General features: G+C 34.7%; 2 protein-coding genes and 1 long non-coding RNA gene across 3 annotated transcripts in view; 1 reads left to right on the top strand and 2 right to left on the bottom strand.

Annotated features, from left to right (window-relative positions):
• Positions 1-25,903, top strand: part of LOC148593136 (uncharacterized) — a 396,995-nt gene that overhangs the window by 128,988 nt on the left and 242,104 nt on the right. The gene's annotated exons all lie outside the window — the stretch shown is intronic.
• On the bottom strand, positions 3,761-17,284 carry LOC148593138 (sperm flagella and cilia-associated protein 2-like). Its single transcript, XM_088532099.1, has 6 exons — positions 17,254-17,284; positions 16,893-16,999; positions 11,971-12,063; positions 7,927-8,085; positions 7,668-7,790; positions 3,761-3,957 (listed from the first exon to the last, which is right to left on the bottom strand). The coding sequence occupies exons 1-6, from the start codon at positions 17,282-17,284 to the stop codon at positions 3,874-3,876; spliced, it is 597 nt and encodes a 198-aa protein (XP_088388225.1). The 3' UTR covers positions 3,761-3,873.
• The window catches only part of SPEF2 (sperm flagellar and cilia associated 2), a 48,836-nt gene continuing 46,179 nt past the window's right edge, over positions 23,247-25,903 (bottom strand). Inside the window, exons 29-33 of the mRNA XM_088532109.1 lie at positions 24,614-25,806; positions 24,295-24,512; positions 24,007-24,215; positions 23,795-23,918; positions 23,247-23,671 (exon numbers count right to left, since the gene is read on the bottom strand). Of these exons, the coding sequence (XP_088388235.1) occupies positions 23,296-23,671; positions 23,795-23,918; positions 24,007-24,215; positions 24,295-24,512; positions 24,614-25,806 (2,120 nt within the window). The 3' untranslated portion in view covers positions 23,247-23,295. The remainder of the gene's footprint in view (positions 23,672-23,794; positions 23,919-24,006; positions 24,216-24,294; positions 24,513-24,613; positions 25,807-25,903) is intronic.

The raw sequence follows: 25,903 nt of genomic DNA, 5'->3' as shown, positions 1-25,903 counted from the left end.
CTGGAGAGGTTTGTCCTATGTAAAGAAATGCAACACAGCCCTGAAATAGGCTAGTATGTAACCTGAACTATTTACAGAATGAAATGTTAAGTCAAATTTAGGCACAGAAATGTCTGTGTGAGTCAATGAAAGTGTGGGAGGCTCCCTAATTCAGCAGTATGCTTTGGTTTGCTCGAGTTTTTTGAAATGACATTTTCTCAGGGCTGGAATACATGTCATTTTGATTATGACAAGAACATAGATGAAGATATTAATGTTCTTTCTTTTTTCTAAGGCATTTTCTATACAGTATAGGAAAGAATACTGGAAGAAAATAAAATTAAGGAATAGAGGAAACAGAATACTAAAAGCCAATAAGCTGTGAAAACAGGATCAAACACATTGCATACAATGAACTGAAAGCTGACCTAATATTTCAGTTTTTGTTTTCAAGTATTTATTTTAATTCCAAAAGTTCAGTTATTTCTTGTTTCAACTCTGACACATAGCAGACAGCATTTAAAAAAATATCTACCTTTTATAAGGCTATCTGATGAAGAATTTGACCCAACATTTGGCAAGTTGGTCAAATGGTTAATTATCCTCCGTACTGAAAATATGCATCTTATTTTGAAACCTAAGTTTCCAGCTATTGAATCTTACCATGTCTTGGTCTACTAGAATGAAGATGCCTTAAATGGATTTTTGTAGAATGAATTTTGAACCCTCTTAACTTTTATGATCAAGTAAAAGGACAGAGTCCTTTGAATTTTCTTGTACAAGATGTGATTTCCCTTCATTTTTGTGGTTCTTCTCTGAACCCTTTTCAGTTTTCTACTTCCTGCTGGAAGTGTAGATACCAAAACTGAATACCATATGGCTGTAAATCAACTGAAATCAAATGTGGTTGCAAAGCAACTCAGCATCACACCTCTAATAAATACAAGGATCTCTTCATTGCTCTTGCCTCCAATGTTAGACTGATAAATATCCATTGTGATATTTGACTACAAGCAAGCAGCAACTGTTACTCAAAATAAGTTGTTATTGTCAGTGCCTGCACATTTTAGATTTTAAATTGTACTTTCACTTTGATAGTATAGAGATTTTTACAGTTTTTCATGTTCACTATTTTGGCACTTTGCCATGCAATCCACTTCACTTTTTATTACTTATCATTCCCCCAGAAGCTGTGCTTATTTTCAGACTTTATCAGTAATGATTTTATCTTCTATTCCAGACCTCTGATAAAATGCATAAGCAGTATAAGACTGAGGTAATCCTGAAGAACCTCACTTGGAAAAGTGAATAATAATTTCCAACAGTTGAAGCTCTCTTTTACCTCATTGAGATTTGCAGAGCATAAACACTCCTTTCTGAAAATAAGACCTTCATATTTTCATGTGGAGAACTTCAGTATGTAAAGTTAGAAATAAAATTCAAATTTAACAGTAATTAAAACTGGCTTTTATGAAAGAAGCAAGATATGGAACAAAAATATAAAGACTCAAAAAATGCAAAAGATATAGAACTCTGTTGATTTCTAAATCAAAGCAATATCCTTAGAAGAAAGATACAGTCTTGAAGAAATAATATGGAATGTTTCAAAAATATTGATTGGAATAAAATGAAATTTCGACTGAGTTGTACCATGCTACCAGAAGAAATGATTCTGTTAACAAGGCAGATTAATTTGTATGCATCATGAAGTCTGTTGTCATAAGTAAAACAAGGATGTTGAGGTTTTAGCATGGTTTGCGGGGGCACAACAAGGTTACATCTGTTTCTAAGTCAGTACATAGCTACAATATGCCGGTGTGGTTAGCACAAAATATGTAAAAAGAAATGTGTTATTTGCCTGAAGCGAAAAGCTTACTGTAGTATGCATATCACATATGTTGCATATCACAGATGCTTTCATGTGCTACCACTAGACTATCAACTTTCCTTTCAAAATTTGATGTCTGAAATCAAAAAAGAAGCAAAACTGTCATTAGTGATAGCAGGAAGTTGCCCTCTCTGGGCAACCTGCTCCAGTGCTCTGTCACCCTCTGTAACCTCTCCACTACTCATCGTCTAACTACAACTAGGCCAGTTTCTCTTTGTGGAATACTGCTATTGCTTTTTTGATATAGGTTATTTAGAAACCCCATAATCACCATTAGTAAACACTATGGAAATATTATATTTTGCCAGGGACAGTTGGCCAAAAAATAGCAAAGATGTGTTAAAAAATGAAAAAGCATTCTGTGCATTTCCTAAGAAAGGGCAAATGTCTGAGGTTCCACATGAGTGAACTGACTTCAGTGAGGCTAATTGTATCCTTAGAGTGCCATACAGCTGAGTACTTTGATAAATCATCCCTGAGAAGGGAAAGCTTTAGAAGCCTCAAGTAAAATATTACCAGGGTACTGCCAAATGCAATGATACAGTAGTGTGCAGGTATGGGTAAACACCACTGAATTATTTACTCATTAATTACACTTCTAAGACAATATTGAAAACACAATATTTGATAGCAGCTTGGACATTACTAGATTGCAAATTAGATGATAACTAAGTACTGATAATCACAACTACCTATTTGCTATGTCGAGTCTTTAGTATACTTGAAAGCTTGGATGAGAAGACTGATACACTAAAACCTAAGGAGATGTTAGACTTCTCAAAGATGATTTTCAGAGTAATTGATTAGAAATGGTGGTCTAAAATTTACGTTAAAAAGAGTCCCGTCCTTCTCCCTGCCAAAAAAATATATGTAATTCATTCCACCTCATACTTACCATCATTACCTACAAAAGAATAAAAATGTTGAATAAAACTACAAGACACAAAGACACAATTATGAAGAAAATTTCTGTGAAAACTATTTCAAAACAACAGGCAGCAGAGTCAATAATGGCTGAACTGGATGAAGCAAAAGAGGCAAAGACTGTTGCAGAAGTAAATAAGGATATTTTTTCACCAAGACCCCCCATAATCTGCCAAAGAACTCAACAGCTTCTTAGCATCATTATGTGTCGTAGAAATTTTTAGATAAATACTTATTATACGGATTATATGCAGCCTGCCCCTGCCAAGTTTCTGTCTTAATAGTTTCCTTTGATATGCTCTGTTGATTCAAAAAAGGCTTTTAGCAAAGATAACTGAAAAGTGAAGTGTCACTGTAAGGCCTAATGTCCACCAATATTACGGGCAGAATTACTGCTGGAATCCCAAACCATGTAGCCCCAACCTCACTGCTGTTCTGGGGCCTGCTCTGCGCAGCACCATGCAGAACCCAATGACACCCACACCTTTAGGCTGCACGTGGGGCTGCACCAGAGAAAGACACTGCAGAATTTTCGTGGGTGGTAGCAGAGCAGTAAGCGGAAGACTACAAACTGAAAGGTTGGATAGCAAATATTCATCATGTCTCTATTAATAAGTATTACATTTTCAGGTAGATCATGTCCTTTTGGTAGGTAATCCTGATTTTAGAGAAAATTGCATTTTCATTTCCTTATAATGTTAACTATAACATTAAAAAATTAAATAATTTCTATCATATACATGAACATTAGTAAAATGACCAAATAGTTTTCCTACGGGAACAGGACATACTCAATTCTATGCAAATTAGTAATGAACACACTATCAGCTCTATTTAAAATTCAGAAGGCAGTTTCATTCTTTTTAGAAATATCTGTTTATTTAATCTTCATAAATTATATTCTCTCTATTTTTTTAGTTTTTCTCTTCCTTTTAAAGTAACAGAAAATGTGTAAATGCTGCAGGATTTGACTCTTGCAATCATAAATGAATAATTCTTTCCTATGGAATGAAGGATGGTAGATCTAAGACCAATTTCTTAGACACTTTAAAAAAATCTTAATATTAACCAACCACGATTTTTTAGTCTTTGATGTCTTTATATGTTGTGGTTTCTCCATCAACTGATTGTGCTCGTTCAGCTCTGTAGAGAAGGATTTTAAAATCCTATGAAAAAGAAAATGAAAAGACAGTTAAAAAATTGTTTCAGGCTGCAGTCAGATCCATCTTCAAATTTTTTGTAATTTTAAATAACAATCTTTGTTTCCAACTTCAGCAATACTATCAATTTTGTAGATAGGATGAATAAGGAAATTGTGTTTTAAGAAACAATGTTGTGCTGAATATTTATTACAAAGATAAATAATAATAACATTTTAACATAATAATTGTCAATAATCACATTTTTCCCCTGTGAAAGATTTCTTTTTGCAGACTTTGGGGTACACTCAGAAACTTTATAAAATAAATGAGTTAAGTTCAAACACATATTCCCATATGTATTTTATGCATATCTTAATGAAATTTCAGAAGCATAAGCTACCTGCACCGAATGATGCCCCATATGACTTGCGGAATAGCAGCACCATTTCAGTGAATATAGAAGACCTAGGTTAAAAGATTAATTTTGCCAGTTCTTTGTTTTAAAGTGTTGTGTTAACATCTTTGAGTTTGAAAAAGAGGCCTCTTTCAGCACATTAAGTCAGAAAAAAAGTTTCAATTCCGGTTCAACAAAAGCAAATGGAACCTTCAGCAAATTCCTTATCAGTACTTATCATGCCACATGAGGCAGATGGGGATCTCAGTAAACTGTAGCACTTTTGGCATGTGAATTTTATTATAAAACATTTAAATACAAAGTGCAAGTATATATTCTTGTAAAATATAAGAATTTTAAGGAAACTAGTGTAGATTATTATGGAGCAAATGATGTATAGTGATACGCCCGATAGTGTCATTATGTTCATGAGAACGGGAAGTGGAAAATTTATGTTCTAACAATACCACAGATGTATAAGTTAAGTACCAGTCTAAAGGTAAGAATGGTGTGATCTAAAATGATTATTTGATGCAACAGAGTGACAGAAAAGCATTTAAGGACGTGATAAGAAAGAAATTTGAAGGAAATTTTCCTCTGGATAGATTTAATTCATGTATTACTAGTTTTACAAAGGAAACCAAAATGATAAATAACTTCAAAATGCTGAAAAAAATAGTCTCTCTAAGGATTTATGATTTCTGTCTGATGAAGTAAACTTAATATTCTCATTACATGAAGAAATATTTTTAGCATTTTCAGTGTCAGAAACACACTATTTTTCATGTCTGATTGCATTTCCTACACTTTTCTTGGTTGAATACATGATAAAAAGCAGTCAAACATAGGTGTCTGTTTTAGCCTGGGTATTTAAAAGCCCTTTCAAGCACTGAGTTAAATTTTCCTTCCCTTGCACACGGGGACATTTAAAACACCACATGAAAAAGGCTTCTCAAGTTTCATAAGTATCACTGCTACTGCCTACTAGTAGACAGTGATTCAGCAATGCTTTTTGCCCAAGGCATTATATATACAGTATATATAAGTATATATTGCCTATGCTCCTCATAATCCAAATTGAATAGAATCTATATGACCTATCCCTATGACAGAAAGCTTTTTTGTCTGTTAAATGATACGTGGAGTTCTGAAATCATGTTCTGCTGTAAAATATTCAATGGCTGATGTAAATAGAAACAAATTTTGTAATAATTGCCTAGCTTACTTGTAAGTGCTTATTTAATAAATAGTAAATGCTAGCTATTCTAAAGGAGAATAGCTAGCACAAAGAAATGTGTTAATAGTGGCAGACTTGTAAGTTCTAATCAGGACTGGAAAGACTTCTAACACCAAAGACGAGGGGAAAAAAAAAATATTTCCATGCTTATTTATTTGTTGGCATTTGGACTGAGACTGAAGCTAACAAAAAAGTTATTATCATGTAGGTGGTTGCCAACCCACTGGTCTGTGAACTGAGACAGCAAACTTCCTTCAAAAGGTCACCGTAAATCCCATCAGCAGATAATTATTTCCTTATCACAGAATCTATTAATTAAAATTGAAGGGGGTCATCAAGAGGGCAAAGAAATCCAGTCCACTAAGTATTTTATCCTTAGTTTTCAGCAAAACATTTTATTTTCCACTGTTTATGACAGCAGTAGCAGAAGCAATTTAACCTGAGAAACCACACCCTACCTTGCTATATTTATCTCATAAAAGATCTCAAAATAACAGCAGGGTGGTTGAATTTCATTTTTATGGAGATTTTTATAGTCACAGGAGGAGTTCAAAAGAACAACTGATGCTAAAATTATTGTTACTTAATTTGGAAAGCATAATTTTTACCTGTTCATCAAATACAATTGTCTAAAGAACTGTCTGAAGAAAACCGTATTTCTGGACTAGATATGTTTCTGACCAAAATTCTACTTAAAACATAAAATGTGACCACTGGGTTTCTGTGCCTGTTTGGTGGTGAATACAATAATATGGTCCAAAGTTGACCAAGAACTTGTGGTCTGAGCTCTTCACCCCTTAATAAGAATTTTAAAATAAGATTGTAAATTGTTGATTTCATTCATAAAACATCAGTCTCTATTTATGTACTCATAAATAGAGAGTCAAGGAGTAAAAATATTTCCTCTTTAAGTATGGAAACCACTGTATTTGAGATACTGTCAGTATAAACTTTCTCAAGGGGAAAGTCTAAGGATAATAAATAAAAACTAAAGTTCTGTGCCTATAACTAAGAAGGTAAGAGATATAGACATCAAATCAATCTGACAGATCAGTAGAATAAATATGTTACAAGATATATACATATCTTCCACAGAAAAGCTGTGGAAATTTTGATAATAGTGTTGCCTTGAATGTATCCCCCCTCAGCCACAAATAACACAGGTGATTCATACATTAAAGCTTTATTCTCTACAGCAACTAATAAATCTTTAAATGCATACAAACTACTTTTTCAGCTCCACGAAATAGCTTCTGCCCAAAGGAGTACTGAAGGATTAGAAATTTTGATTAAGAATACATCCTTTAGTGCGTCAAGGTTTTCAGAAGTCCCCCTTTTTGAAAGCAGCAGAATATATTTACATGGCATTACCCAGTTTATGCTCTAGCTCAGTGCTACTTTTGGTTGCAACATATTTGGCTTTCATGGGGAGCTTGCAGTATGTTGAATGTTATGAAGACAGCAAAGTATTTTTACAGGAATGGTCCTTGAAACAGACCATTAATATAACACAAAGCTAGCTTAAGAAATGCTGTGGTCTACAAAGAAATGAGTGAAACTGAAAATATGTTCAGATTACAAAATCCAGCGTGATTAAAAAAACTTGCCCAAACATGCCTAATGTGCAAACTGCTATATGCACATTTACATATAGGTGCAGGCAACAAGGAAGCTCTCGAGTGTGTCAGGGAAGGACATCTGAACCTGCACTACCTCTGTGCATGCCTTCTTCTGCCGTCTTGTTGCCCTGACATGGAACATGCTCTATCACATATCCCAAAGAGTTCTGAAGTTACGTCTTGTTACAAATGGGGAGAAGTCAGCCAGGCTCATTTGTGTGGGTGGAGGGAAACGCAATGCCATATGTGGCAAGGCACTAGAGGGCTTGTAGGATGCTATAAGCTGACAAGACAGGTTTAAAAATATGGGTCAGAAAGCAAAGCACTCTTTCATGGATGAAGTTTTAATTAAATCTGCAACCTGCTTTGTTCTATACATTATTAACTGAAACCTTGCAGTATTTCGATTCATGACATTTACATTCCTGGGATATAGTAAGTATATTTACTTATAAATTTCTTAGTCCCAGAAAGCAGTACTTACAGGAAGTTTGTACTCTTGATAGTTGTTGATTAAGTCTTGAATAAAAGGATGCTTCAAAAGGAGTTCAACTGGAATGGGTTTCAGATCTTCACTGCCAATTTGTCTGTATATATTCATGAAATGCTTTAAGAAAAAAACAATACTCATTCAATTCATTAAAGAAGTATTTAAAAATACTGGGAGACAGCAAAGATTGCAGCAGATATTTCTGTAACATATAATGTAAAGTACAGAGCGTTCTTTACACTAACTAACTTACCATATTATAGCTGCCCTCCATCTGCAGACTATGTTTATCTTCATCTCTATTTCCATCGTTATGAAATACTTTGAGTAGAGCTGGCAGAGAAATTAATCCTTTACCTCTGTAATTTAAGATTTCTTTTTCATCTTCTTCTATTAAAGGTTCCTCATTTATCTGTATGTCAGTATAAGAAGCAGCTTAGGAAAAGAAAGCTAAGATGTAATACTCAATGTCATCTACTTCAGTTAGACATTTTAAAAGGAGCAGGGGATTATATTTTCAAAGTTCCATTTGTACAAACAAAAATCACCAACACACACAAAATTATCCATTGTAATATAGAATGAAATAGAATGAAGGAACTAATTATAAGACTCCCGAAATATCCATACTGTTGACGTTAGTGGAGTTTTTTCCAGGAACATGGCCAATGTTCCAATGAGAAATTAAAGTTTTTCAGAACAATAAAAAATGAAGATACTTAGTAGTTACAAATTACCATACACTCTACCAAGAATTTTGTATTTACATAAAGAATAAGAATAAACTTGGTAGTTCACATTAGGGGAAATAAATCAAAGCAAATACGGTAAATCATAATATGGGAGAAATTCTCTTTCCACAAATTCTGGATGTTCACATGATAAAAACTGTAATGATTTTCTAGTCCAATTCAAGGAGTTACTGCATGGATATCAGCTAACATAGGCCCACCAGCACTCTGCAAGGAAAGGATGATAAAAATTTAGTGTTTTGTAATTTCCAGGTGATATTAGATATGCCCAAAGAGAAACTCATAATAGTAACTTGTAAGCACAAGGATGAAATGGACCTTACAAAGGTGAACGACGCTTTTGTCTACGCTAGGCCACTGTCTGTAGGATAACTATGAACACCAACAGGAGGAAATTCTGTTTAATTCTGAATACCACTTCTCACTAAGAGAGACAGCTGTGAGTCAGTCACACTGGTGTTACACATCTTAGGCTTTCCACAATGCCTTTTTCAAGAGGGTGGCCAGAGGGTCACCGCCCCACTCTTCTCAGCATTCAACAGCACTTAGGTTTTTCCATCTTTGATATACTGTTTACATTTTAAAAGAGCTGCAAAATCTACAGAAACCATAACAAAGTGTTATGGCAAACCATAACAAAATGTTATTTTAACTATTAAGTTAGTATAAGTAAAAAATGACCTTCTCTCATTAACACCATTGACATTTCAGAAGTATTTTCTTGGGCACCTACCAATCATGAATCTGCACAATGCCATCACAGAACAAAAGAGAGAGAAGAGAAACCCTGTTGGTTGTCTCTGTGTAAGTACTTACTTGCAAGGTAAATATCTAAGCTGCTGTTGAAAAAAAAAAAACATTTAAGATGTGGTAAATAGCTGTTCAAATTTTATTGACACTGTATGTTAGATATCCAATAGCAGTAATGGAACTTGGAGATTTAGGTCACGTGTTAACAACTATGGATAGAAAACTATTTAGGTGTCTTAATTTGGAACTGAATGCATGCCTTGGATGCCTTCGGGGATCTAGGCCTTCTTATTTGACTTATTTAATATGACATGATACCAATTCATTAATTATTCTTTGCCCCCTTGTGGCTGTTGAATGTCCTGTATGAAACATTGGTGCTGTTGAAACCAATGTTGAAAACTGTCTTTTACTTCAAAGGAATCATTATATGATTCATTCTCTTCTTTTTTTTTTTCTGTATTTAAGTCTATTGTTAAACAGCACACATATGGAGCACAAGGTCTAAGAACAAAGAAAAGACTGAAAAAATATTCTGCCAGTCCTGCAATTCTCCGAGTCACAAGTTACTCACAAAAGATGACTGTAAAGAAAAAGATGACTATAAAGTCAAGGAGAGTCCACACATGCCATATGTTCACTTAGCATCTAAGTCTCAGACAATTCTAGGTATTCTATATAATACATAGAGTGATATACATCAGATAGAGCAGAGATTCACAGGGTGAATATATTGAGTGGGAAACTAATCATTGCTAAATACTCAGCATAGGTGGGATATAAAACTTGCCTCCCCCAAATATGTTGCGAATCTAGAGATTTAAGGGAACTGTTTCCCTTTCCTTGTATCTCTTTGGCAGATGGGTGCTAACACCAGTCCAGTTGCTTACAGCTTTACCAAAGGTGGGACTCTGGGGATAACCAAACAGACAAAACCAAACCAGAGCCCGAAGGAGGAGAAGAGACTGTATTGCTTTATATCCGATGACCTGAGAGAGCTATCCACTGAAATATGGGAGACTAAGTTCAAATCTAATGTATCTAACTGGGAGCATAGTCTCCTTTCTGTGCTCTTTCTATGAAATGTGAGAATGATCTTGCCTTATTCAATCTCTCCTATGGATAATCTAAAAATTCTGCTAACCCTGCCGCTCATAGATTCATTGAAGATAAATCTGCCCTCCCTTTGCATCTGTGTTCCTGTTCCAAACCTTTGCTGTGCCCAATAAAGGCAGACACAAGGGAATACAGCAATACATTTTGTCATTGTAGTGATAAAATGTAATTATGATTATACATGGGGACTAGACCATAGTAAAACAATACTCTTTTAATATTGTTTCTGGAGAGCATAACAGTATTTTAAATGTTGAGTCACCGTGGTTGTGCCACTGTAGGAAAACATTTTATTATCTAGAGGGATAAGCTCTAAAAATAAGTCAATGAAGCTGATTATTACTTTATCAACGCTTACGATTTACAGGCAAAATAAAGCAGTGGAAAATGATAACAAAGCTGTTTAAACCTTTAACTAACATTAAGAAAGACAATGAGAAAGCAAGAACAGTAATATCATCAGTTTATATATCTTTAAATGGCAATACCAGCAATCACACTACAGTTTAGTTCTTAGGTACTGATAGCAGGTTTTAATTGCCTGAGATAAGGTCAAGGAATGTCATCAGTCCATCTGTACACCTGTACAAGGCATAGTTACCACAAAATATCTTAAACTTTTGTCATTACTTAACACAAAACTATTCAGACATTCAGAAGTGTGGTTCTGAGTACCGTTACCAAAGCCAGGGGGATTATTTGCAGAGGGCCCATGAAGTCAAGGGGGCTATCTGTGGGGACTGGAGCTAGCCTGTTTATAACTTGCAAGCAAGAGTAGCACCATTACTATATCTGCTGATCCCATTTCACTGTAATATTTTTTTACCTCACACGAATGAGCTTTTTTTTTTCTTTCAATATATGTTCCAGAAGCAACGCTAAGTGCTCTGTAAACACCTTCAGCAGGATCAGGGTGGGAGGCAAAATAAAGTAGCATCTGAATGTAGTCCAGCAGAGCAGGATCTCTTCTGGTATTGGCAAATAAAGTATAGAAAAACTGTAAGAGGACAAAAATGCAAATTAATTCCTGCAAATACAAACCAATAGATAACAGGGTGAAATAAAGTACTGACTGATGAAAAGAAATATTAACTTTAAAAATGTGTTGAGAATTTGTAAATCTAGTTCAATGAAAGGTGTTGTCCCCTTCATTTTAGAAAACAGATATTGTAATATTTTCTCTACTACAATGAGGATCTTCACATAACGAGTAGAAACTCCTAAAATTTTATACTGTGGCAGGTAAGTTCAATAGATTTTACCTAAATATAAGTCTCTTTTCTTGTACTTAGATCACTCCTGCCTCTTGCTCTTCCTTGGAAAGCTACGTCCTACTCTAATTTTTAGTGTAGATGCAGGGATCATTTGCCTCCCATTTTTTAAAAAGCTGGTCATTATGTTGCAAAATTAATGGTATTCAAAGGAGAACAAGAATAAGTAAGTCTTTCTGTGTATGGTATGGTTTAGAATACTGAATTCCTGCATTCTTGTCCCTGTTTCCACATTATTTTTAACTCTGAGTTTCTTATATATGAAAAGCTTTTGAAAGCACCACCTGACTTCAAAAGCCACTGAAGCTTTTTAACAAATACAGAAGACCCAAGAAACTTTCAATTTAGAAAAGCAAGTAAATTCTTAAAACAGACAAACAAACAAACAAAAACTCTTTTTAAAGTTACCTTTATGAGATGTCCTAGCCTATCAAAATGCAAAGGTGCTGTGTAGCTTTCCGTCACAGTTACATCTTCATCTCCTTTAAACCATAAACCAACCTGACCAAAAAAAAAAAAAAAAAAAAGTCATTCATTTTGTCACCTGAAAATAAATTGCTTTATGTTCTAAAATCATTGAAAAAAATAGATTGCTATAAAATTAAGTCCTAAATCTTTTCAAGTTTTGAATTTGCTATTAGTACACGATGAAATCAGAATAATTAAATAGTTGCTTGGATATATTAGCAGCCATTTTAGGAATTATTGAAAATGGAGTAGGATAGAATTGACTCTAATTTTATCCGAAGACTCTTGCAGCAGAACAAAGGACAGAGGCATAGCCCTTCCCATCCATGCCTGCTCCCACCAACAAAACAAAACAACAAGTCTTGTCATAGTTTCAAAGCTACATCTGCACTGGAAAATTAAACATTCCCCAAAATATTCTCCAATGCTAAGGCCAACAGACAGTGAATATCCCACCTCCATCACCTCCAACCTTCTAAAACAGGGTGGCCTTCACCAGACAGCCCATTGGCCTGGACATTATTTGAGAGTCTAATTGGTCCACGTTAGAGCATGCCAGGAACTCGGCAGACAATGGCACCAAACAGACAATTGAGTCCTGGTGCCTGGGGACATTCCCTTGCACTGCCTGGTTTGTAAGAACAGAGCTGCTGGAGGGCCATCTGGATTCCCAGCCAAGGGTTCTTCCTGCTGTTCTTACTGAATGCTGTTTGTTCTTGTTAAGACAGTAAAATAAAGTAAATTAATCAAAGTTTCATGACATTTTGAGCACATAAAAGCTAAAATGTAAAACAGAGAATAAACCATCCTTCTACTTTTATTGATGTATGTTAGCAGTATGTTGTGTTCACAGAATATCTTCATATATCCTCACAGATGCTAACGAGAGATGCAGTAGTCTTTCAGGACAGACAAGATAGATTTTAAATTAAAATGTTATTTTGACAAATTAATATAAATTTAATAATATAATTCATTTTCCCACTTTTCAGGTGAATTATTATACTCTTGATGGTGTACAACATTGCATTTTATGCAATTATACATCATATCTTCGTTTTTATAATCTGCAAGTTTAATACATGACTGTGTTTCCTTTAAAAAGCAAAACAATAAAAGACAATTAAATAGGATTTTCCAAAAGATTTTCAGAATGGAAAATAATTAATTAAAGCTAGTATAAAACTTTCTAAACTTTCTCTGCTTTTTTTATGCAAGGTAGCAGAGAAAAATGAGCAAAGTAATTGCAATGAAGCAGACTTCATGTCATCCTTGCAATCCTCTTCAGCAGAAATATTTCAGAAGGCTCATTAACTCTCTTGCTATTGTTTTTTTCTTAATTTTACGGACTGCACTGATTCATTAACTCTAGTGCATCATATTCCACAGACCATGAATCATTATGTTAGCAAGAAAGGAATGAACAAGACTGAAAGGAAGCAAATGTTCATAACAAAGAAAAAACTCATAAAACTTGCCATGAGTTACTCTGAAAGGACAAGAAAAAATTCAGATGTTCCTCATCAATAATTCTGAAATTAGAGAATTTTCACTCAAGTTTGAGATAATCTACCCTGTGCTTCTCCTAACTGCATGTACAAAAATTCCAAAACACTGCATTCTCAGTAACATGGGTTGTAGACTTTATACACAGTAGATATACAGCGTGATTTTAAGCTCAGAAAATGTAATGTATTTTCAAATGTCAAATAAGGATAAATAGACATCAGGACTTTGATTTACAGTATGAATCAGTCCAAGAACAAAATCTTCAGAGCAGTGTAGACCATTAATTACTTAATTAATTGACTTGCTTGGAATAGTTTCTGGAAAATCCTGTGACGTTCTCATGCACCTAAATTATATGCCTACCTATATAGGTCTGTTCCAGAAAAGAAGCTGCAGTTGCAAAGTTATTCGTGCATTTATGAACATTTTAGTCCTTCCTATGTTTTTAAACAACTTTGACTATAGGTTCAAAGAAACATGACTTTTACGGCAGTTTGCAAGAATTGTTTTGAGGTAGGTCTATAAAGAAATGAGTATACATGGTTGTTTATTTACTTTCAGTTGACTAGATGTGAGCAGGTTGTGATCCTGAAGTGTGTAACTAACTGAACTGTTGAGTTAAAATTACTTTTGAAGTGTCATCTGTTAAAAATATCACATTTGCCATCTGTGTATCTTGAAAGAATGTGTATATTTTAATCTCTCACAATTCAGTAAAAAATACCACAATAATAAATGCAGCACATAGACTTGCATGTTTTGTGGGTTTTCTGGCTTTACAAAATTTGTTCTTTGCAAATTTGGGGTGGAGGGGCAGGCTGCGAGATGTTCTAAGTTAATTAAGGATGTTCTGAAGCTGAAAGACCTGTGGAATAACAGCATTTAGGAAAGACATTATTTAGGAAAACTGCTCCTAGGACATTCAAAAACCACTTAAAATATTCCATTAAGTGTACTTTAAACGCTCTGAAAACTATTTCAGTATTACCAAAGAAATCCTACCTGATAGAACTGTAGAGCTTTATATATATGCAGGCCAGTACTGAATAGGAAAGTGAACCAACATTCATCCAAATTATGATTAAGAAGACAAGGAAATGATAATGTATTGAACAGAATTAGGACAATTTTGATAATATAAAAAAATTCACCTTTTTCATTGTTTCCTGAAAAACTTTGCTGAGTATACAATCAAAAGTTTTAAAAAGAACAATAATTCAAGAACCTTTATAATTTCCACGTACCCAAAGTGTGAAAACATCTTCATTTGCAAAGCACTTTAGTGAAAAAAATCTAGAAATAGTTAATCAAAGGTGGGAAAAAGTTAATTAAGGGTTGGAAAATCAAGTAAAATAGTTTTGTTGTTGTTGTTGTTGGGGGCACTTTTTGTCTCATATAGTGCCAAACGCATTATTATTGTGTTTTTGAGAAAGTTTTTGCCAAAAAAAGAAGGATTTTTCTCCTTTTTGCACTGAAATAATTTTTCACTAATCATGGGAGGATGGGGTCAGGCTCTTCTCTGTGGTGGGCGGTGGCAGGACAAGGGGTAACAAGTGTAAATTGAAACACAGGAAGTTCCACCTCCATGTGAGGAAGAACTTCTTTCCTGTGAGAGTGACAGAGCCCTGGAACAGGCTGCCACCCTGTGCCACATGCTCTAGGTGTCCCTGCTGAAGCAGTGGGGTTGGACTAGATGATCTCTAGAGGTCCCTTCCAACCTCAACCATTCTGTGATCCTGTGATTCTGTGAAATGAGTTAACAGTAGTCAAACTGTTTCTTAAGAAGTGGGGGCATTTTCTTTAGAAATAAATCTCTGCAGAAACTAAGAAATGGAACTAAAAAGTATGCCTAAGTAGCCTGATTGTTATTACTAATATATAAGATAGATATTAACACTGCTCTCAGTTTGCTGAAGAAAATTTTCAGCAGAAACTTTCTTCAAAAAGTGAAACATTTAAAATCCAGGCTGAGTTTCTGAATATGAATAAATCCAACAAGACATCACTCAACTCAAAGAGAATATGAGAAGGATATGACTGAAAAAGGTGTTATAACCTGTGTATAGCATTCCTGTGTAACAAAGCCTGATCCTGTTCCATCAACAGACTTGAAGCTGTGCAGAGTTCTGAGAAGCTGAGTCATGGATGGCACCGGCCAAGGCTGTGCTGCTGCTAGCAAGAATCTGCGCCAGTCAATAAGTTCTGAATTTGCTCCTAATTCATTTGCCAGATTTTGTAACTATTAAAATAGAATAGTAAATATTGTTAAATGCACATAGGTAAATATACACTTTCTGCATAATATGTAACCTTGGAACCTTTTTCCAGTTTAAGATGCACAGGTCTCAGCAGTGAGGTTTCAAAGGTGCATAAATATGGGGGAGTTCTTCCTGTTTCTTCCTTGTGCACACAGTGCAGTTATGCTGAAGAAGAATTAAATTTATGAAATTTACAGCTTATAGTGAATTTACATTTCTCTCCAACACTAGTACAAGCACAGTTCTACTGTGATAAATAAGGGCTTTTATCTGACAAAGACACAGATCTTCTTCTCAGTGTCCTCAAATGCTTGTGCCACATATTGTCTCAACAGAGGCATCTGTGGCCTACCCATAAACCTTGAAACACTGCTTCTCTCAACACAAGCACATAAAATAACAGTCTTCTTACCTCTTCCCCTCTCAATAGTAGATGTAAAAGCCGCTTACTTCCAGCAAGATGAGTTCTGAGAGAGGGCAAGTTCATTACCAACTAAGATCAAGCATTCAAAATGTATGGACATCTCTCTGCTAGCAAATAAAACAGGCCAGAGACTTCTGCCCTTAAAGTCTCTTGCATGTACAGCCAGTATCTATCTAAATAAATACCCTTATCTCCTAACCAGCATGGCTCTGTCCAAAGTGACTGTGAGGCCCTGTCCTTAACACAGGCATCACGCTCATCATAACCCTGCATCGTGCCCGGACATCTAGGAGAATACTATGAACTGGACAGACAATTTGGCAGTATAGGACCAATGCCCTGGCCCTATTTTGCTTATACAGATGTGCACCACCATCCAGCTTCTCCTTGCTTGCATATTACTTTCGGTGAACACTAATAGGGGGATATATGTAAGATCTTTGGATATGGGATTGGGTGGGTGTAGAGGGACCAAAGTAGGTCATTTCTGAGCTGTTGGTGGCTATGGTAGGGAGGGTGAATGACTACTCGGCAACTCTGTACCATCTTCTGCTACAGTTCCCTCCAAAATCTTTCTCTGTACTCCTTACTCATTACTCTTCCTCATGGAAGGCTGTATTTCCTACACATACTCATAAGTCAATTGTAATGATAAGAAAGTGCCAACTCACATCTGAAAGTGTTAAGTTCATCCACTCATCAGGAAAGTAGTCTGTTCCAACATCCAAAGTAATCAAGTCCATTACAATGTTGATAAATTCATTCTTTAGCATAAAACCTAGTGAAAAAAATGTAAAAAAAAAAGTGTATTTGTCATTTTAAATAGACTTGTGTTGATGTGATGAAAATCTTTTTATTGTAGTGACCCTATGGGAAAGTGATTTGTATTGCCATTATGCACTATTGATGGTGTAATATCTTTCATACTAAAATTCTTTTTTTTTTTTTTCTCATCTAAAATAAATCATGTGGGGCAAATTTAACTGTAAAATGCCCAATATTCTGATAAACTGCAATTATTTTGATACCTACTCAGATTTGTATTGTGATCACTAATCTCCATCTTCATTGGTTGTTAGTGGGGAATTCACAAATACCAGACACACATATTCTGCATATCTGAATTTTATTACAGTTACCAACCTGTTCTTTACTGCACTCTATCTTAAAGATTAACCATAAAACTTTATCTACCCTTTAAAAATAGTACATGTTAGAGAATAGAATGGTAAATACAAAATGGCATCTGTTAAATTTTCAAATAAATTTGAATTGCTTCATATAGTTTTGGTTGTGGAAAGTAACGATGAATAACTCTATCAATGTTATTTGAAATAAATCCGTAAATCAAAATAATCTATGGATATAGGATTATGTGTGTGTTGATGGTGAAACTGATTTCCTTTTTAAAAAAAGAATAAATTTGTTTCTACGCACATACAAAATTTAAGCTTCATGTACACTGTTACCTTAGATATGAATCTGTCCATTCAGACATGGAATTTGCTGTCTCATAAAATGGAATCTTTTATATAAAGCTAAAAGTATAGGATTTTTTTTCTTATAGCCAAAATCGCCTACAAAAAGGAGTAGTTATGCACATTCTATATCTCTGAGAATTTTTCTTCTTTGAAGTAGAGCAAGTGAGATCTTTTTAATTTACAAAAAAAAATCAATAGTAGGAATATAAAGTATGTGCTTGAATCTTAATTTCATAATGCAGTTCCCATTTGAAATTGTTCAGTTGATCTACAATCCCTGCTTTTTGTATGCAAGAGAGAAAACCAGGAATAATGCCCTCAGGACCTGTTAACATCACAGAGAAATCCTGGGACTGGTGAGGGGCCCTTCGTACATATAGAAGTTTGGAAAGAAGAAAAATATAGGTTTGGGAAGCTAAGTTTGTTGGGACAGGAAGAAGTAATTTCAGTGTGAAAGCAGAAGCTGATAAAAAATACTGAGATACTGGCAGACTGTTAGTGGTACTCTGATACTACTGCCTGAAGGATTTGAGGTTTTACATTTTAAGGAAGAATAACTTTTTATAAAATCCTGTGGGTACACTGCTTGCTGAAGCAGTTTCGATTGCTGATTTTAAAATACCCAGAAACGTGCATTTAAATGAAGACTTCAAGTCACAGGTATCAGATTAGTTCTATAAGGCACAATAAAGCTTACAGCACAGGAGTATCATTAACAGTAGACTTTATAGAATATTAAAACAGGTAACTTTAATGACTCATTATTTTTACTGGTTCTTGGGGAGAACAGGCTATAGCTCACTAAGGAGGCAGTAAAAAATTATCAAAAAGATAAATTTTTGTATCTTATTTGCAACTGCAAATTCTCTAGTACTTTACCATGGAATATACAGATATCATATTTTTTATTTCAGGTTAGGCTGCCTCAGAACTTTAAGTAACTTGTTCACAATACCAGCTTACATTTCCCTCTTCATCTCTAATCCTACTACTAGAAATCTGCTAACTACTTTCACTCACATAATCCTGTTGCCATATGATATCATAGTACTCTTTACTTCCTGCTTTGTTTTCCTCACATGACCATAAATATACTTCCTTGAATCTTACAAACGTTGAATACAAAGAAACTAGTCATTTTCTAGCTTCTTAAAACCTAACCTGTATTTTGTTTCTATGTACAAAATTCCAGAAGGATACTTTTCTCCTTGTGTCACTTTTGACCTTAGAAACATAACTAGGAAGTTTTGAGGAGAAAGGAAATTAGTGAGCTCTAATCAAGAGGTAGGGTCTGAAATGGGATTAAAGGACTGAATATTAAACCTTTAATCACTATGATGTCTAGCATTTTTATTGTATTGTAGAACATGCTGGCACACAGCTTCTACGTAAGTTTGAGCCTAGCTGACAGGAAGTAATGTCAAAGAGATGGATTCCTGTGAGATGTTTAATTGCTCTTGGCTGCTCTGCAATACCTACTCATGTTTCTTACTTTGTGATAAGTGTGAGGGAGATATATCTTTCATTAACAAATACTTTTTTTCTATTTGTTGATGTGCTGTGTGGCCACTTCCTAAATTACCCCTATGTCCTGTAATGTCTGACTTCTGAAATAATTTTCAATCATCTTTAAAAAAGGTGTTATACCTCAGATATTGTGAGACCTCCTTCCTTTTCATTAGGAAGAAGGAGGATTATTCAGATGGAAAAAGGAAACCTCTCAAAAAGAGATATCAGATAACTCTTTTTAGATATTTTTAGATATTTTGTCTTTTTTTTTATACTGCAGAGCATGGACTGTTTTTGAATGTCACATTATATTGCAAGACAAAAGATGATCAATTTTATTTAGGGGATGCAAACATGACAGAAGTGTTTCATAATCATTATGAGATGCTATAAGTGAGTGGGCAGGTGCACAGATGGTGCTGAGAAAAGAACACTGGTGTCAGTGAATGGGGCTCTGTAAGTGGTAGGAGGAAATTATATCTTTTGGGAAAGAATAGGAAGAAATTTTCCATCTTCCCATTCTGAATTCTGAATTGTCTATATAGCAAGACTGGTTTCAAGCCAGGAAATCGTGAAAATCAGAAGCAGCAGCAGGAAGAAGCAACAGCAAGAAGAAGGGCAACTGAAAGTTAGAAGCAGACATCTGAGATACCTAAATATGAATGTCAGGAGCATTAGGGAGAAAGAGAAAAACTTATTGGATGTCCAAGAGCATGTGTACTACCTGAATTATGAAACCAAGCAAGGAGGAGGATTGTTGAATACCTAAGTGAAATTATAAGGAAAATTAAAACAAAAGTGATGCCATAGTCATGCTCTGATTCAGGACATAAGAGATTTCTGAAAAAAAAAAAAAACCAGCATATTGAGAGAACAGGACATGTGACTTGACAACATATATACTTTTTTGGTAAAAGAGGAAGAAAGCATACAAAAAGTTAAGTTTGCAGAATGTGTCACTTTTGATTAAGAAGAAGAGGAAGACAAAATGCAGTATCTTCCAAAAGCAGGTTCTGGTTAATAAGGAACACTTGAATGAGAGTCGAAAAATTATTTTTTTTTCTGGATGACAGAGGCCCATTAAATGGTGGCATTCCAATGAAAGTGAGGAATAAAAGTATAGAAATACACAGAACTGGGGAATCAAACACTTCAGAAACATAATGTAAGGGAGAAAGGCGTTTAAGATATCCAGCGCTTACTGAATGACACCTTTTCATACACTGCATTATAAGCAAACCAGCAAGCTGTGCCATAAAAAGGAGAAGAGAAGACCCAGATAGTCACAGAGAACTCTTTAATATCTTAAAATAAATGAGCAGACTTATTCAAGAAAGTAAACATGAATTATTTTATATCATTCTCTAACTCTATGGAGCCCAGATATAGATGGAGAAAACTATTAGGACACCCATTCTAATTATTGCTCAATATATTATTCATATACATGTTCTATGCAATTCACAATTCTGGAGCAGCAACAACTTCCTGGAAAGATCACATGACACTTATATTGAGTAAGGCATTTGGAACAAGAGCTATTTCCCAGCTTTAAGCTTTATGTTACTGGATTAAGTTAAAATATTTTCTAAATCATTAGCAATTAGAATTAGACTTTCGGCATTTCTGTGTGTGACACTTTCCTCACAAGGTATCGAAATTTAGTCTAAATGAAATTATACATTGGAAGAAAAATTAGGAAATATAGCCTGAGATAAACAGGACTCCAGTCAATAAGAATAAATGTTAAGTAGTACAAGAGGCTAACATAATAATGAACTGCATCAGGAATGTGCCCTTTGTCAGGGCAGAAACCTTACTGCCAAGGTATAACAGTTCTGTAGAAAAAGCTCTGGAGATTATGGATGATCAAAAACTAAAATGAGTAAACAGTATCATCAGAAAGCACATGGGAAGATGCTGGAAACAATCCTTCCTTTTTTTTTTTTTTTTTCAGCTTTGCTAAGGCTTCTATACGAGTGTGGTTTTGGAAACTGCAAATCAAGAAGAATGTGTGCAAACTGCAGATGTCCCAGGAGAGAAGACCAAGATTCATGGGGTTAGAACATGTGGCCTGGGATGAAAGGTTGAAGGAATTACATTAATCTCATCTATATAAGGAGGACTGAGAGGAAACATAGCAATAGTTTTCCAGTTAAAACAGAATATTACAAAAAGAATCTTCATAATTAATCTTGATAGACATATAATCAGAAGGGCACTACAGCACTAGAGAAATAAAAAAAAAATTTAGAGTGGAATATTTTACAAGCGTATAAAAAGCAGGGAGAAATATTGGCTATAGATAGTATGACTAAACTTGATCGCATTTCATTGCAGGATTTAAAGAAGTCCTTTCCAATCATTTTTATGACATTAAGATTTCTCTGGTATTTGCCAAAATCAACCTATGCACCCTCTTCAAACTCAACAGTACAAAAATGTGAAGCTGCTCCAGACATCCAGAAATACATATGACTTCAGTATTACTCAATTCAGTATGTTTTGCCTGTTACTTTGCTTTTTTGTTGTTGTTGTTGTATTTTCTGGTATATGTTTTCATGTAATTTTTCTAATCTCATCACAGCTGGAATCTTCCCATTTAAAAATCCCGAAGAGAAATATTGGCAGTTATGAGATTCAGGAGAAAATCTCTAGCATCAGCAACACTAGTCTAGCAAGGCATCCTCTATAATATACATCCTGTTGCTTATTAGTTAAAGTACAACTAAACTTTTTTTTTAATGTAAACAATCATAAATAGAGATATTTCAAAGATGTGTATATTGTAATACTCTATCTAATGCCCAATACTTACTTTATTTTCTGATCCCAACAAAATACCTAACTGGACTCAAATCTCTTAATGAGCTATTTACTCAAAACCCATTCTGTTTCCAATACAGGCAATATTTTGACCTAGATGTAGCATGAATTATATAAAATACATATAGTAAAGATATATATACTATATCTTCTAACATACAGTAAAGATATATATACTGTATCTTCTACAATTACTAGACATGTTAGGTCTTATATTGAAAGTACAGAACTGACATTCATTGAGAAAGAGTTGATTTAAGGTGAATAACCTCAAATTCCTTTCTCCCTAATTATTTCCAATTCATCTTCATGTTGGAAGGACTAAGAAGTAGAACTAAGATCTTGCTTTAGTTATCTTTTGAAATTATTACCTTTGCTGGTGGTAGAAATGCACTCTTTTGCTATGCTTTTTCTTGATTGAAAATTACAAAGTAGTTTGAATTTAGAACATTTAGAAAGTAGAAAGTGGCATGTTATGAAATCACAAACTTCTCTGAAGTTCTCATTCTCAACTTCCAGGCTAAGAATAACGATATAGCATTGTATTTTCTTTACAGGGAAAAGTGATGGTTCAAATTGTGAAGTATGTTAGTCATATCCTGGCTACAAGAGCATTTACTATGAGAAGACTGATTTGGACACTTAGTAATCAGCAATGGAAAATGGCTCTGTTGTGCCTCTGCATGAAAGTCGTGTGAAGGAAAAGTCTGTCAAAAGTCTGTAAAAGGTCATGTTAAACCTTGCCCACAGTAGAATAAAAAGCAGCAAAATATGGAGAGAAGCCATGACCAAAAACTTACAGGCTGCAGATGTCAAACAGTAATTTGACAGAAATAATGTGCTAATTTTCTACCCATTTTTCCAAAATCTGGGTTTTCAAGACCAATGAAAGATTGAGACTACGAAAACAGTTAGCTCTAGTGGATATAATGTATTATGACTCAGGTAAGAGCAAAAAAACAATCAGAACTTGTGAGTCATCCATCTGTCCAAGTGCCAGCAAGGTCACAATGTACTCCATTTTTTTTTGTGCATTGTCTTCTGATTTGTGTCTTTTGGAGAAATTGGGCATATAAGAGAAAATGCAAACAGCTAATGATTCAGCAGTGAATATGCATACACAAAAAGCCATTTTTTTTAAATTGCAACATTATAGAATAAATATAATTTTTACTCTCACTAATCTTGCAAGACATTCTTTTAAAATATTTATATATGTTAGAGAAATGATTGTGAAGTAAAAACAAATAATTTTCATCTAATCACATCCACAGTGACTCTCCAAATCAAATTCAGAGGAGCAATCTGATTTTCTATTTATTTTCACATCATCTTCCTGTAGTCTTCTCTTTCTCTGCCAAGTAGTATTCCACAGGTGAATAGCTTTCTTGGGGTCAAACCTTTTGATATCTGGAGAGTTCATCTGAATTATCATAAGATCTGTCACACTTTCAGACACGAGTTTGGAGTGCAGATGCATCATGGTGAGTTTCATTTGACTGAAGCCTCGCTCTGTTTCAGCTGAACTTGCAGGCAGTGTTAGGATCAAATCTACCAATCTCAGGATGTTGGGATACTTCACTGAATAATCTGAATTCACTGAATCCCATGTCAAGGACTGGATGTTCTGAAATCTAAAGAGCACAGTAAAAAAATCTATTTTTATGGATTACTATATACATTTCCATAATCCTTTTCAGTGTGCTCTAGATACTTCTAATTAGTTAAAACAGACACAAATGCAGTATTCTTATTACCTGCTGTATAGCTCTAATTTCAACATGCTCCACTCGCTTTCAACTTCACCAGTTTTCACAGAGGCAGCCTCTAGCATGACTTCATAATGTTTAGTCAGGACAGACACTTCCTTTTCACCAAATTCTGTAACAGAGGCAAAATATTTTTTTCTATATTTTAAATAAATTTAGAACAAATACTTCTTCAAATAACCGCTGTCATAGTTCTGTACCTTGTCTAATTTTTTCCGGCCATTGTTTAAAACTTCCGATAGTAGTTGCTCTCAAAACTTCTTGACTTGCATCGCAAAAACAGTCACGCAACCTCTTCATCAAATTACTTAGGACTTTAGTTCGTACTGATAATATATTTCCATTTCCGACAAGTTGGTAACCATGAAAGTGTGGAATAGTCTCCATCAAGCGTTCCTTTGGACCAGCTCTGAAAATAAAGAATGCAAACATATCACACTTGGGCCATTCTAATTTAGATCATGGCTCAACTGTTAGAAATTACAGACCTTGCTTGATACATGTGAAGTGTTTCCAGGGTTGACTGTACAGTTGCAAATATATCTGCAATGGAAGAACTGTGATCCAGAGTAACTCGTAACAGAATGTTGAGGACATTAATGACATCCAGCAGGAAGTGAGAGAATTTGACTATCTTCATTTTCAGAAGAACCTGTAAAAGGCATTTGACTTTTTGCTGATTTGAGGCTCTTGGATCTCTTTCAATCTAGAAATCAAGGAGGAGAGAAAATGTGCCAAGCGTGTGGACCAAAATTAGCCATAGAATTTTTTTTTTTTAGTGGTACATCCAATTTTTAAAAGAGTTACCTTACTTAGATGTAGAATAATTGCAGGATAACCTTTAAGGAGAATTTGGAGTGCTGTTTGCAGGCGAGGGAGCCATTGGGAGCCTCCAATGCGAGAAGGAATAGCTGGACGTAAATTAATGGCTTCATATGTGGCTTTGAGATTGTTCTTATTTAGAGGTGAGGTATGATAAAAATAATACATATTTTTCAAGACTCTGCTTAAGATGTTATATAGCTGAATATTTTTCAATGCTCCTTTATAAGCCAGTTTAAGTCGGTGAGCAAAACAATGTACAGATTGCACACAAGGTTGAATTTTTCTCAGAAGTTTAGCTACACCATTCCTTTCTCCTACCATGACATCTGTCCCATCACTTCCGAACCCAACTAGTTTTCTTGACCAGTCTTGGCTTGCCAGATTAAGCTGAAGATTTATTTGTAATGTTTGCTCAATAGCATTCTTCATGCTTGAAGCATCAGTTTTATGAACAGGTTGAACCCCAACAATTTGGCAATGAACTTTTCCTTCATTTGCAAAACGTACATAGACAACGGCAGCTGTTTTGAATATACTATCTGTGACTCCATCGCTAATAAGAGAGAAGAATTTACATTTCTCCAGTTTCTCTTTTAAAGCCCTTCTTTCTACTTCAGCAATAAAATGTATAAACATCTTTGCTGACTTGTTGTTTCTAAATACAGAACCAATATCTACTCCTTTCATATCATCTAGTTTGCACATCCAGTCAAGATCTGTAAAGGGGCGTCCAGATTTAGCGATAGCATGGCATGTTCTAAAAATATTTTCTACTCTTCCTAATGTTATAGCATTCATACTCTTCAACATTTGTTCAGCAGAAGCTATATCAGGTGAAGCAGTGCTGGCAGCTTCCATGCAGGTAGCCCAGGCATGAGCTTCACTACTCTGGTGTATATTTATAAATTCAAGCTTGAAGTCATCAGTGCCAGAATAAAAATTATGTATGTTTTCCCCCAGATCCACATTATGTTTACGACACAATGCACAGAACATTATCCCCCTTTCATCATCATATTTTAACCAGGAGTATTTTGTTAGCCATATTTTCGAAAACTGGAGATTCTTCTTTGTAATCTGATGTTCCGTATCCTTCTTGACTTTCCCTTGGTCACCAACTTCTTTCTTGCTAGAAGAATTACTCTTGCTTTTAAATTGCTTCAGTGCTCTTATAGCTATAATTTAAAAAGAAAAAAACTAAGTATAAAATAGTTTTTATTTCCCTAAATTACCAATTTTATTTTCTTTCTTTCTTCCACATTTTTTGGTTAA

Source organism: Tinamus guttatus, unplaced genomic scaffold (genome assembly GCF_059628265.1).
Source record: "Tinamus guttatus ecotype Peru unplaced genomic scaffold, ASM5962826v1 Tinamus_guttatus_pri_ptg000455l, whole genome shotgun sequence".
Taxonomy (NCBI): Eukaryota; Metazoa; Chordata; class Aves; order Tinamiformes; family Tinamidae; genus Tinamus; species Tinamus guttatus.
Note: the sequence above shows the minus strand (reverse complement) of the source record. Positions and strands in the feature narration are given on the sequence as shown.

Coding starts and splice junctions, on each gene's coding strand:
- LOC148593138 (XM_088532099.1), bottom strand. CDS start 17,284: ATGGAGATTAGTGATCACAATACAAATCTGA. Junction 17,000..17,253: donor TGATCACAATACAAATCTGA/GTAGGTATCAAA, acceptor TTTTTTCACTAG/GTTTTATGCTAAAGAATGAA. Junction 8,086..11,970: donor GGCTAGGACATCTCATAAAG/GTAACTTTAAAA, acceptor ACTGACATACAG/ATAAATGAGGAACCTTTAAT.